This window comes from Bos grunniens, chromosome 4, assembly GCF_055505025.1.
Source record: "Bos grunniens cultivar Pamir isolate PY7600 chromosome 4, Bosgru_T2T1.0, whole genome shotgun sequence".
In the NCBI taxonomy this organism is placed as follows: Eukaryota; Metazoa; Chordata; class Mammalia; order Artiodactyla; family Bovidae; genus Bos; species Bos grunniens.
The window spans coordinates 95,116,676-95,131,231 of record NC_141168.1 but is presented as its reverse complement, the minus strand read 5'-3'; the positions used below and the strand labels follow the sequence as shown (position 1 = coordinate 95,131,231).

Sequence of the window (14,556 nt, the reverse complement as noted above, 5' to 3'; positions counted from 1 at the left end):
AACATCAAAGGATGAAAATCCATAGGTCTGGAAATCCATAAGTCGATTCACAGGCTACTGATTAAGTAGAGCTTGGTAATTCCTGTTAATAAACTATCAGGTAGCTGTTCAAAAGAAAGAGGCAAGGAGATACTTGTAATACATAAAGCCTATAAAGGATTTATATACAGATTAAATAAAGAACTGTAAGTCAAGAAAAAAAGGACAAGCAGCCTATTAGGAAAGGAGATGATTCAAGTGCATCACATTTATTGTGCACTTTATTTCTATTACTGTTACATTAGTTCTACCTCAGATCATCAGGCATTAGAGCCCAGAGGTTAGAGTTACTTGGGGGTAGGGCCTCAGTGTATGAATTTAGGAGGAACACAGATGTTGGTCCATAACAAGCATCATTCCTCTTTGAAAAACAGTCCAGGATTCCACTGACACACTGCGAAATCCTGCTTGAGAGTTCTAGCTGGATGGTGGGGGCCAGTAGTCTTTATTGCTCATCTGCTGAAATCATGTTTGTATTCACCTGGAGTATAATCTCCCCTAAACTCTGATCTCCTCCCATCATGTATCTCAGTGATTGTATCTGTAATCCCCTTTGTTTCAGTTATTAATATTTTCCATCTCTGTGTCACACAGTTTGAAAATTATATTCCTTTTATTTTCATCAAAGTCATTTTTTGTTTTCTCACCTATTATATTCTCAAATGGATTTGTTTTTTTTTTTCTACGTGCATTTTGATCCTGTTTTATCCCCCAGGTCATAATAACTCTTTTGAAATGTTTGTGGTTCTCATATCACAGTAGGAGAATGTTTAACTACATGTTTTTATTACTGTAGACCCGTGTAGTTGAGGTGAGTTTGCCTTTTAAAATTGTTTACATAATATTGACTGGTTTCTGTTATGCTTAGGTCTTCAACAAACTCATCAGGAGATATAAGTATTTAGAAAAAGCATTTGAGGATGAAATGAAAAAGGTAAGAATTCAGATGTAATATACTCTGTTTGCTACAATGATGACAGGAAGAGGGACGAAATTTTTGCTTTTATAGTGGTAGTCCAGAGAACCACAGACCTCTTTAAGCTTTTAATAAATGCTTGTTGAGTGAAGAAATGAGTATGACAGATCATTAGCTAATAGCTGTAGAAAGAAATACACGATTAGCCTAGAACTTTTCCTTCATGTTTAATGTAAGCCAGCATGCTTTGTTCAAAGGAATATTTTTATAGAATATATAATTAGCTAAAGCTTATGAAAGAGCATAGCACAGCAGCTATTAATCACTAAAATTCTTTAATTTTAGAAGATGCTGTTTAGCAAAGGAGATAGAAGCATGCCTTTGGAATTAGTATCTGGGTGTAAATCTCATTGGTTTTTCTCATCTATAAAATAGCTGCAATAAAAATATGGACTTTATGTATGGTTGTTGTAGGGATAATTTCTATGAGCTGTAAGGTACTTAGCACAGTAATTGACCTCTAATAAATAGCCAAATAAGCAATAGCACCTTATTAAAGAAGCCCTCTTTTCAGAAATTGCAGTATGTTCCTTTCTAGTTTGTAGCTCCTCTTTATTTATATATGGCAGTTGCAGATTTGTATGCTGCTTTGCCATCACTTCTGATTTTAGATATCTGCCTAAATTATAAACCAAGGGAATAAAGAAACCATCAACTTTGTTACTTTGCAACATCTACTTTGTTGCTTACCCACTCTTGCTTCCCTTTGTTCAAAATGGTTCCATATATAGCAAACATTTAAGCAGCAAAATCATTTTTTTAAATCTGTATTCTCCGTGGCTCTACTTTTGTACAAAAAAATCCTTCAGCATGAAAACATACAACTATATATGCATACAGATGTTCATCACAGTATTGAGACATAACATAAATTTTCATGGTGGGAGACAGGTTCATTAAATCGTGGTTTCTCTCTATAGTGGGATACTATGTAGTCAGTTAAAGAATGAGGCATAACCACATGAATTGATGACAGGAAATATCTATGATAAATTGTTAAGTAAAAGAGCAACCATTTGGCAGAAGTTTAACCTTAGCAAGTTACTTAATTTCTTTGTGCCTCAGATTTCTTTGTTGAAAGCCAGGATCAAGACTTTCATAAATAGTCATATATACATACTGCTGCTGCTACTGCTAAGTCGCTTCAGTCGTGTCCGACCCTGTGTGACCACATAGACGGCAGCCCACCAGGCTCCCCCGTCCCTGGGATTCTCCAGGCAAGAACACTGAAATGGGTTCCCATTTCCTTCTCCAATGCATGAAAGTGAAAAGTGAAAGTGAAGTCTCTCAGTTGTGTCCGACTCTTAGCGACCCCATGGACTGCAGCCTATCAGGCTCCTCCATACATGGGATTTTCCAGGCAAGAGTACTGGAGTAGGGTGCCATTGCCTTCTCTGCGTATATACATAAAGTGTTCAGAAAACTTTCTGCTCCACTCAGTGAGTTTGAGCTGTTATCAATGTATAGTTCAGTAAAAGCATGTGTATACATGTAGTTATTTATAAAATGTAGGCATATAGAAGTACATTTAAGAATCTGAAAGGACACATCTCAAACTGTTAATAATGTTTATTCTAAGGAAATAGGATTAAAGAGATTATTCACATTTTTATATTATTCTATGTTAGATTTATTCTACTAGCGTGTATTACATTTTTTTACCATGGAAAAACATTTGAATGGATTAAAGTGGTCCATTATTTGGCTAGATGCTTAGAAAATAAGAAGTGTGTCATTAAAATAGAGGGATAGATAGGACCAAAAAATGATACTAAAGCATTCAAATAAACATCTTACCACTATGCCCAATAATATCACTCATGGTTTTCTTCTCCTAGTTCATTTGAACCTTGAAAACTTTCTACTCGATTCATTTGATGAATATGCTTTCAAGAATTATTTGTTTTTCAGAGTATCCATTTTTTACATGTAGTGTCTGATTTTAATACTTATTTGTATAATTGAACAATATGGATATTTTAAGAAAAGCTAACTTTTGCATCATTTTGCTAATATAATTGAGTTTTTGATGAATATGTTAATGTTCTTAAATAGTGTTAATATTTTTATCTTGGCAGTTTTTCATTATTTACTTGTATCTTTCTTATTTTGACAATGAGGAAAAAGCCAGATTGATGTAAAGTATCTAGTTTTTATTTTCAGTTTTTTTCTTACCTCATTCCTGCTGCGCCCTGGAGCTTTAACCCCAATTTCTTTCACTCCCTCTTTTCTTGTGAGCTTAGAAAGTGAGCTTAGAAAGTCTTTAAATCATTGAGACTTTAAAAGGCATAAATGGGGAGTGAAATGGGCTAGTTTGATTCCAGTTCTGCCACTTACTCATCATATAAATATTTGGAGAGTCACATAACCTCTCTGTAATATAATAATTCTGTAACTGTTGGGGATGGTACATTAATATAGCCCTATTCACTGCACAGAGCTAACAGAATTTCATTGGCCATAAAGCACTTAATAAGTCTGTATTTATGCCAGTGATTTTTTTTTCATCGGTATGGGGTAATGAATAAGTCTGGAGAGCCCCAGTCGTGATTTTTGGCCCTGGGGAATCTCAGTAACATGCCTAAAGTCTGTTGAAACAGAGAAAAGTAGCCATGAAATACAAATATAGTACGGTCAAAACACTAGGTGGCTAGGAGGGTTAGGAAAAAGGAGGGCATGGATACTCTTAGAACTCACACTGGCAAGTGGGGTTTAGCCCCTTTGCTTTGCGTTCCCTTCCAAGTTTTCTGGGGTTGCTGCTTTGTCACTTCCTCTACTGCTGGGATATGATGTTGGCAGCGCTGCAACCCAGAAGGACCCAGACAGCATTATCACTTTCTCATTACAATTGTTCTTTCCAACCCACAGCAGTGGCCTTTTCTCCACTCGTAACTTTTCTTTATCTTATATCCTCCATCACCTCATCACCGGGGTTGGTGGTAACACTCTATGATCTAAGAAATACCTAGTTTGAAGCTCACCATTTTAAAAAGAGGCATCAAGAACCTTGAAAACCCTTTTTTACCCAGTCTTGTTTTAAAAAAGTATGCTGTGGGCTCAAAAAAGTATATGCTAGATGTCAAAGCTTATTGACTTCTGTTTTGTTATAATGCAAAGAAAATGGGTGGGGTGGGGGTGTGGTGGGGGGCGCAGCACTAGGGGAGCATACAAAGAAATGAAAGGTAACAGTGTATTCAGAAGACACTTGATAATGTTTACCCTTTGTCGTATACAAATTGAAGTTATTTATGTGACCTGTTTACACTGTTCTCCAAATGCCTCTTTTCCTTCCCATGAATGTTATCTGTAGCTAAATTGTAAGGAAATTTGGGAGGAAGGAACAAGGCCTGATAAAGTCCCTTTCTATAGCGCCCAGTTTATAATGGGACATATGTGTGTGTCTCCAGTGAGTAAGTGTGCTGCCCATGAGCCGTCAGTTGGGAGCCACCTAGCTGTGGATGTGCATTGTTTGCTATTTTCCTACTTTAGTCCTTTGCTTTATAGACATGGTTTCTTTTGTTTGACCCGCAGCTTCTCCTCTTCCTTAAAGCCTTTTCCGAAACAGAGCAGACAAAGTTGGCGATGCTGTCGGGGATCCTGCTGGGCAGCGGCACCCTGCCTGCCACCATCCTCACCAGTCTCTTCACTGACAGCTTAGTCAAAGAAGGTACGCATGTTCATTTTCTTACCAGTCAGCTGGGAAAAGAAAGCCAAAGAGAAATACCAGTACCTCTTCTTGGCGTTCTCTGCTGCCCATCCGTGCTCCATGTAAGAGACTGTGTGTGTATGTTCAAACAATAAAAGGATTGTATGTGTTTCTTGTAGGAATTTAGGAGAAAAATATGCACACCTATACAAAGACAATCAAAGAATAATAATAAACTAGAATTTTTGGCATAAGTCTCAGTCAAAGACCCTGAAATTGATCAGTTCTAAACTGTTTCTCTCAACATAGACGCTTACTGACATATTTTGCTGGGACAGTGATTCATTGTGCAGGACTCTCTATTCTTTGTGGGACATTTAGCCTTTTTTGCCCTCAGAAACAGAATGCCAGCCTAAAACACTTGCCTCCATTTAGTAGAACAGCCAAAAATGGGCCTTCACATTCCTAAATGCCCCCCAAACTCTTACTTCACTGGTTTGGGCCATTCTTCTGAACTGTTCCCCTTCAAGATCTTGTGCTCAGAGGTTCGTTCTGATCACATTTTTAAAGTATTCATTATGTCTGTTTTAGAAGTCCAGACGGCTGCCTAAGACTTTTGCTTTAATTTTAACGCATTAAGAGTTTGATGGGCATACATACAATTACATGGTTATAGAATAATACAGAAGTGGGCTTTTTTTTTTTCTTGTAGGAGGATAATGATATTCAAGTTTTAACTGCAGTTAAACAAAGAGTTATTTTTTTTCTTAAAGACAAATTAAAAGAGCTTTTGTGAAAACATCTGTTTCTTCTTAGAATTGGGTTTTACTCCTACAGATGTGAAGTCCCAGCCTCATTCATGCCTGCAGTGAAATGAGTTATACTTTTCTTATAACTGAGAAAAGAATAGTAAATCAAGAGTCAAATCATATTATTTAGAGATTCTCTATAGTTTTAGACTCTCTAATTGTTATTAATATATTGTTAAAATATTATAGCACTTTAGAATGTTTTCCTGAAGAGAATTCGTGATCCTTCATGTTTTATTTATGGTACTAGCCATTTTATACTAGGAGAAAAAGATAAAATGTAAACAGTAAGTGTTAATTAACATCAGACTTATCCCTAGCATTTATAACAGAAAATAATTCTTTCTGGTTGTATTAAGAACTTAAATGATGTATGTAATTTCTTTTGAAATGTATTAAAATTAAATTATTAGAAAGATAAATGGACAAATGTGATAGAGCAAATACAGCAAAACATTAACTGCTGCAGAATCAAGATGGTGAGTACATGAGTGTTTACTTTTCAGTTTGTTCAGTTCTTCTGTAAGAAGCTCTTCTTGAAATTTTTTATGGTAAAATGTTAGGAGGGGTAGGAAAGTATACTTTTGCGATAGAAGTGACATAGTGCCTCTGTCATATGGTTCTTCCTTATATTCCACCATCTTTAGAAACTAAAGTCTTAAACTTTTTCTTCCCAAATAGGAAAGGGTTATGAAATTATACCTTTTCCCCAACTTCCCACCCAACAAATGGCCAAGGGGAATCATCCACTCATCAGAATCTCAAGTACAAAGTTTCTCCAATCCTTCCACCAGGAGCCACGTTTAATGCACAGTGATAGGTTTGAGCCTGATTTTTTTTTTTAGACTCCTAGTTTCAGGCATACTTTATTTCTCTTACTTACGATGAGGATTACAAGATCCTTTTTAAAAATTTTAATTACATTAAAGACAGCATTCAGATTCTTATCAAAAAGGAATTGAGACATCAGTGTTTCCTTTTACTACTCTAGATTCATGAGAATTCTATATTCAAAGATTGAAAGATTATGACACCTGAGTTTAAAATTTAATTACTTGCTAATTAAGCTGATATTAGCTGTTAAAAGAGTTGTGAAAATATATTATTCTTAGAAATCCTGTAAATTATATTCTTCATGGAAGTGATAATAACAATAGTAATTTATTGAATACTCTTGTCTCATAAATATGGCTGTGGATGAAATATGTTAATTTAGTAAATCACAACTGTGTCATCATAAGAATTTTCTACATTTGTGATCCCTACAAATGTCTGTTTTAATTTCATTAAAAAATGATATAAGCAAAAAAAAAAATTTTAATTACGTAAGTTTATATTAAATTTTATATTGACTATGAAGTAATGATAATATTAAAAATCCAGGTCAACAAGTTGACAACATAAAATTCTCTAGCTCATGTTTATTGTGTTAGTTTGAGGCTGGAGGGGCTTAGTTTCTCTGCTATTCAAAAGAAAAACATTGGGTAAAGCTGGTGTCTGTATTAGTTGGACTTGTTTACCTGTAAGTAACTGGAAGACAGGACATAAATTTCTGTGTCAGGGCATTTCTTCTTTTTTTCTTAAATTTTATTTTTTACATTTTTTTAATTGAAGCAAATTTGATTTACAATGTTGTGTTAGTTTCAGGTATATAGCAAAGTGATTCAGATGTATATTCTTTTTCAGATTCTTTTCCCTTATAGGTTATTACAAAATACTGAGTATAGTTCCCTGTGCTATACAGTAGGTCCTTGTTGGTTATCTATTTTATATAATAGTAGTAGGTATGTGTTAATCCCCAGAGAAGGCAATGGCACCCCACTCCAGTACTCTTGCTTGTAAAATCCCATGGATGGAGGAGCCTGGAAGGCTGCAGTCCATGGGGTCGCTAAGAGTCGGACATGACTGAGCAACTTCACTTTGACGCTTTGGAGAAGGAAATGGCAACCCACCCCAGTATTCTTGCCTGGAGAATCCCAGGGACGGGGGAGCCTGGTGGGCTGCCATCTGTGGGGTCGCACAGAGTCGGACACGACTGAAGCAACTTAGCAGCAGCAGCAGCAGCATGTGTTAATCCCATAATTCCTAATTTATTCCCTCCCCCATTTAAAGGCATTTATTTCTTATGTAACAATATATGTAAAAGTTGAACAGACTTCAGAGTGAACAGCAATATCATTCAGGGCTCAAATTTTTCCCTCACTATTAATCATTGCAGAAGGAGGGTGGTGCCAGGGCTTAGACTAATTAGAAGTCACCTGGCCTCAGGAAGATGGGAATTCTCTTAGGAAAGGGGACTAGAGACTGCTTTTAGACCACCAACAATAGTGAAGTCTTCAGTTCAGAAAAATCACTTTAATGTATCAACTACTCCTTAAATTTTCATTAAATAAATGCAACATTAATTTAGACATTTAGAGTGTTCACAGAAAAGCTGTCTATTAGTTATCTGATTACTTATATTTAGAAATAAATCCTGTTATAAATGAGTATGTAATTGAGTGGATTCCTGATTAACATAGCAATGTTTAAAATCTCTTTAAAAACATCCAGAAAAGATTTCAGCTGAAAACAGAACTGACATTTTTATAGCTTAACTCATGAATATTTTAAAATGCTTTTTACAAAAAGTAAAACTGTAAAGTAAATGATGCATGTAAATAAATATAACTTTATTTATTTATACCTGTCACTATTGATGTTCTTGCGCTGGCATCATTTATCAGCAGATTAGTTGACATGTTGACATTTCAGTCGTACGACTCATGATTTATTTGTTGCACCTCAGGATAACTGTTATAAACATGGAATATTGGTGAACCACAGAGTGAAATAGAGGCAAAACACTATAACATCCTTGGCTTTGAATATGGTTTTGGCCGTGGTAAAAATAAACTTACAGTTAAAACAGGTTGGAATTCGGGAGTCCAAGTTAGAAAAGTACTGTAACTTCTTTTTTTCCTTCTCATGAAAATATTCTTTTGAGTAATGAATAGCCTAGAGAACTTTCCATTTTTCCTTTGTAACAAATCAAGTCTCTAAGTTATTTAGTCATTTCAGGGCACCTAATGGGAAATGTTGCCTTATGCATTATCACAAGCAGTTTTTCTTATAAAAGGTTTACTCTCTCTCTCTCTTATTTTTAACAGGCATTGCGGCCTCATTTGCTGTCAAACTTTTTAAAGCATGGATGGCAGAAAAAGATGCCAACTCTGTTACCTCCTCTTTGAGAAAAGCCAACTTAGACAAAAGGCTGCTTGTAAGTGTTGTTTGGGCAAAGGGTTATATGTTTCATGCTTCTGCCATGGCTCTGTCAGTGTGTGCAATGTAATACACAAGTGCCCGAGTCTATGTCAAATTGGAACATGGTTCCTTTTATTTCTGTATTATTGTAAGATAGAAACTAATTCCAGTTTAATCTTTGTTGCATAAATAAATGGAATGATAAAATTAAAGAGTCACAGGGAATATGGAGACTTTCAAATTTGGAAGTTTGTTGACAGTGAAAAAATTACCTCTGATGCAGCTAATAACTGTAGAAATTTGAAGTTTTAATATGAAATTTGAGGTCACATTGATCTCACCTAATTAGACATTTATGGATATCTTGAGTCATAATTGAATAACACTGATCTCAAATACAGTTAGTTTCTTAACAAAATAAAAGTTTAAACAAGATTTCTTGTTTATACCAAGATTCCTGAGAAATGCTTAGATACCTATGAAAGTGAACAAGTTAATTGTAGTTAGTTTGAAACTTTCATTATCATGATTGCTTGATTATATTTTTACTTCTGTATCTTTGTATTTTTCAAAGAAAATCAAGAAAAATATTTGCTCTAATAATTTCTATCTGCCCCCTATAATTTCTTTCTGCTAGAAGCCACAGCTGTGACAGAGATTGCTCCAAGTGAAATTGCCTTTACAATTTTAGGACAAAGTCTAAAGTTGAAAGACATGCTTGCCATGTTCTCTTTACCTAGTTTCTTATCTGTTTTCTCTTCCAGCGTGTCCTACTGTGCAAGGGTATTGATCCATGGGATAAGTCTAAATCTGGCTCATTGTAAACTCTTGTATTTTCAAGGACTTAAAATTCCTTTATCTTTTGCAATTTACCTTAAAATAGCTCCCTTGAAAGTCTTTAGAATTTGATAAAGAAGAGAAATTTAACTCTAGATTCTTGTTGATTTTTGCCACTGACAATACTTTTCATTTTAGTGTGTATTTATTAAGTGTCTGCTTTGTGCCAGGCTCCAGCCTAGAAGTTGTAGAGTCAGTAGAGACAGGATAGAAAAGTTTCCTGCCTTTGTGGAACCCACTCATAGCAATGTAGGGTGTCTGGAAGTCACTGAAGACAAGTGAATAGGTTGTGGATGTCAGTGGAAGTTCATATGAAAGTGTGTGTTCTCGTCCCTGAGCCTGTGGAGTAGCTGTATCTTAGCTCAGCAAGGCCCACTGAGATCTACATGCCCTTTCTTTCTGGGACCCATGGTGAAGGAACAGCTCCAACCAGAGCCCTTCTGTCCTCATGTCAGAGGACAGGAATACAGGACAGCAAAGTGAGCCCTTCTGGTGTTGTAGAAGCTCGCCTTCTTTGGCCAGAAGAAGTCAGTGAGAAGCCTGCCAGTGGGGCAGGAAGATTTAATCCACTCATGGGCTACTTCTCCACCTGTGAAGATAGGTACAACAAGGAGGGGCTTCACTGAACACTTGTTTAAAGGAGACTGGGTGAATTATTAGGAAAAAAGATATAGTCGAGTACTACTTAACGCAGGACTCAGTTATTTCTCTTTTTTTAACTTTTATTTTGTATTGAGATATAGCTGATTAACAGTGTTGTGATAGTTTAGGGTGAACAGCAAGAACTCAGCCATACACATACATGTATCCATTCTCCCCCAAACTTCCCTCCCATTCAAACTGCCACATAACACTGAGCAGAGATCCGTGTGCGATACAAATAGGTCCTTGTTGGTTATCCATTTTATTTTTTTTATACCAATTTATTTTTTATTCATTCATCCTTACAATTTTATGCTTATTATCAGGTGTTTTACAAGGCACTGTATGTGAGTGTGGGTTAGGGGGTAAAAGTGAACCTTTCTTTCCCATATTAAACTTTTGAAAAAGCTGTGCTCTTCTAACTGAAAGTATGGTTCCTTAAAGACGGAGAAGGCGATGGCACCCCACTCCAGTACTCTTGCCTGGAAAATCCCATGGATGGAGGAGCCTGGTAGGCTGCAGTCCATGTGGTTGTGAAGAGTCAGACACGACTGAGTGACTTCACTTTAACTTTTCACTTTCATGCACTGGAGAAGGAAATGGGAACCCACTCCAGTGTTCTTGCCTGGAGAATCCCAGGGACGGAAGAGCCTGGTGGGCTGCCGTCAGTGGGGTCGCACAGAGTCGGACACAACTGAAGCAACTTACCAGCAGCAGCAAAGACACCAGTAATCACAGCTTGGTTAACTTGATTAGGTTACTTCATTTAAAAAGTGTTTAATGTATTTCCTTTTTGAAAAACACATATCATTTAAGTGTTCTTACTAGGTTTCTTTGTCTAATGTATTTTGAGCATGAAAAGCTTAGGTAACAGTTTCTACCAGAAACTCGATGAGGACAGGGTGGCTATGTCTTAGACCATGCCTGCATGCTGTTTGCTGACTTACAAATGAATGAGGAACTAGAGTGTCAGTTCCACCATCTAGGAGGAAATTTTTGTTTCACTAAGCTGTTTAACAAAATTCCCTCTGCATTAGCACATTTGGGGGAAAAATAGCATATTCTCAAAGTTTAGCAATTACCTACTTCTGTAATACAGAAGCAAGAAAAATATATAGCAACTCCCAGAAGAGAGGAGATGGGAGACATCATTCTCCCATCAGTGGAAAAGGGAGCAGTGATCAAGATATTGAGCTGAAGCTATTGAAGAAAGTCAAACAAGCAACCTTTGTCTTTCTCGGGCTTATAGTTTATTGCAGGGGAACAGGCAATAAGCTGAATAATTAATTTAAATGTGTAGTATAATAAAAAGTGAAAAGTGCTCTGAGAGGAAAACCAAGTAGTGAAACAGTGAGGTGTGTCTGTGGTGTGGGAAGGCCTGTCATAAGGTGACGTGCATGAGGAAGCTAACTAGATATATTCAGGAAGAGTATTTCAGGCAAAGCCTTTGAGGCACGGCATGTTGGGAACAGCAAAAGAGAGAATTTAGTATATTACATGTCATTCATAAGGATTATGGTTATAGTTCATAAAAGTAAAAAATCACTTTTGATGACGTATTACTCTGAACAGAACTTGCAATCAGACTTTGCAGTCACATTCTTCCTAAATTGAATACAGAATGCTGGCACAAATAGTTACTGACTTTGGAGTCATGCAGCCTAATTAGTTGTTTAACCTTGTTGAGGTTCAGTTTATTTTTCTGTTGTGTACAATTATTAGCAAAATACCTCATATCTGGATTCATAGAAGAAAGTAAAAATTAAATTAGGCCCCTGCCCCCAGCAAATTCAGAAGACCTCTTGACAAATATCAATGACAGAACTTCAGTCAGTTTTGAAATGTTTGCCTAACATGGATGTATGTTTTAATGCCACTCCCACCAACTCTGTTCTGACATTTTGAAACTCATGACTCAGCTCAAGGCAGGTTATGGGATGATGGTACACAGAATATTGAAATTTGAATCATGACAGAAGCCATCTGGCCACGTCCCTATACTTGGTGGCAAACTCATTACAGATCTTTCTTCAGAGATTTTTACTGAAGCCCATACAGCCATTGGCCAATATATATATGCAAATCTAGCCATCATAAAAGTCTGGATCTGTTTTGTAGACTCTTCAACAGTCTGAAAAATGTGAGAGCTTTGAAAACTGCCTTGCTTTCTTAGTTGAGTGCTGGGAGTCACACAGGATTAGAACATGACTAAGTGTTCCTAAGCCCCTGCCAAGCTGTATAAGGTGAAATGGAAATGAGGTAAAAATGTAAGAGCAGCCATGGTGTACTGCGCTTTTTAAAAATTTCCAAAAGAATTATGTAATGAATTAAAGAGCTGGTAGGGCAGGTTTAGATTAGATCTCACCATGAACTTAATTTAGAGCCACCATCATTAAGAGATACAGCAAAAATTCCCTGTAGTGAAGTCTCTCAGTCATGTCCGACTCTTAGCGACCCCATGGACTGCAGCCTACTAGGCTCTTCCATCCATGGGATTTTCCAGGCAGGAGTACTGAAGTGGGGTGCCATTGCCTTCTCTGAGCTATTTTAGACTAATAGCAGCATTTTCTCAGAATGTGAATCGAGGTCTATGAGATGATAATAGTCAATATTGTTTTTTTTTTTAAATAGTATCTCAAATCATTTCAGCATTACTAAAACTGGTTTTTGTCTATTAACTCATAGTTAAGTAAACAGTATGATTAATAATTTCCATTTTCTTATTGGTTTAAAATAATCCCAGCCTTACTCAGTTATCACCTCATTTGTACTTAGTTTAGCAAACTTGGCTGTTTTTGCATATGCTACACTTCAATTAAAGTAAAAGAAAAAGTAAATAGTGGTTCCAAATGAGTGAAACTAGTTTATGTAAGTTGATTAACATTTTTTATTCTTTGTCAAATTGCCTAATTTTGAAAGGTGTCTTAGCAAGCGCTCAAGAAATATACCTTGAGATGTATTCTTTTGAAAAATCAATCCTTATTCTTTTCTTCATGAGATAGTCTAAGTGCTACTTTAAGAAAATGTTCTTTATGCTTTCAGAATGTGAATGGCTTATTGTATGACAGTCTCTCGTCTTTTCTCTCTCAGGAACTCTTCCCAGTTAACAGACAGAGTGTGGATCATTTCGCTAAATACTTCACTGACGCAGGTCTGAAGGAGCTTTCCGACTTCCTCCGAGTCCAGCAGTCCCTGGGCACCAGGAAGGAGCTGCAGAAGGAACTCCAGGAGCGTCTTTCTCAGGAATGCCCGATCAAGGAGGTGAGGACCATGGGCTCACTTCACTGCAAAACCACGGGCGAGGGGCATATCCTCGACTGTGCAGTACACACTTTACCGCCCGTAAAGGAGACTGCCCTTTGTTCATTGCTATGAACTTGAGGTCCTTTTCATACCATATAAATGGGCTCAATATCAAAAACATCCTCCAGGATGTTCAGAAAATAATGATTATTTCCATACAAATGACTTATTTACCAGGTCACTATGGTTGTCAAAATATTTCATCTGCCTAATAGATTCACTGTCCACTGCTATCCACTAGCATTATACCTCAGTTTAGGGTGATTTTTCCCATTTTATTGCAGATTATATAATATGGTTAAGTATTAGCTTAATGTATGTAGACTTCGATTTTAAGACAAAAAAGGGGTGGTTTTGCATTCACGTCATGGATAAAGACCAGTTGGACCAGTGACTTGCTGGCTTCCACTTGCAATAACTGGGTATCTGCATAATGTAAATACTATATTTTTGTATAGCTATAGTTCTTGTGGCTATGACTGTATTTTTTTTTTTTAAGTCATACCTGAAGAAAACTTCCCATTTGAACTTTAAAAAAACTTTTATGTAATAATTCAAAAGTTGCATTAAGAGTCCTTTCCTTTTGCCACTTACTCTCAGGTCCCAAACCCTCACCACGCTGCTTGCTTAGAGCCTTGCAAGGTACCATGTATGGTTTAAAATTTGAGATTTCAAGATGGTTTCTGGCCAGCAGGTGGAGGCGTTGGTCCTAAGTCTCATAGCATTAAGGCCAGCAATATATTCAGTAATCTTTATCCAAGCAAAAATCTTGAACATGATTTTCCATGGTGAAAAAAAGCAAACTATAACGAACACTGTGATACTTTCAGGGATAGAGATGTCACATTTCTTTGCAGCTTTTCCCTGTCAGCTGGAGGACTGGGACTCCTCCGTTCCTTCTTTTCTCGAAAGCTGGTTTCCCCGCTGCAATCCAGGCTGTCAGGAAAGAAACAGTATACTTTCATTTTAAAAAGGAAGGGAGAAAAGTAGTTGTACTGTTCACAAAGTGGTACATTAAGATGCGTTATGGTTTTTAATTACTTCTTAAGCCCTCCAGGTGG

The 14,556-nt window shown here is 36.7% G+C and overlaps 1 protein-coding gene across 6 annotated transcripts in view; it reads left to right on the top strand.

The window, feature by feature from the left end:
* BZW2 (basic leucine zipper and W2 domains 2) overlaps positions 1-14,556 on the top strand; it is a 62,249-nt gene that overhangs the window by 34,575 nt on the left and 13,118 nt on the right. For all 6 annotated transcript variants that reach the window (XM_086397519.1, XM_086397520.1, XM_086397523.1 and 3 more), the window contains 4 exons: positions 908-973; positions 4,547-4,682; positions 8,620-8,729; positions 13,283-13,453. In XM_086397519.1, the coding sequence (XP_086253645.1) occupies positions 908-973; positions 4,547-4,682; positions 8,620-8,729; positions 13,283-13,453 (483 nt within the window). The remainder of the gene's footprint in view (positions 1-907; positions 974-4,546; positions 4,683-8,619; positions 8,730-13,282; positions 13,454-14,556) is intronic.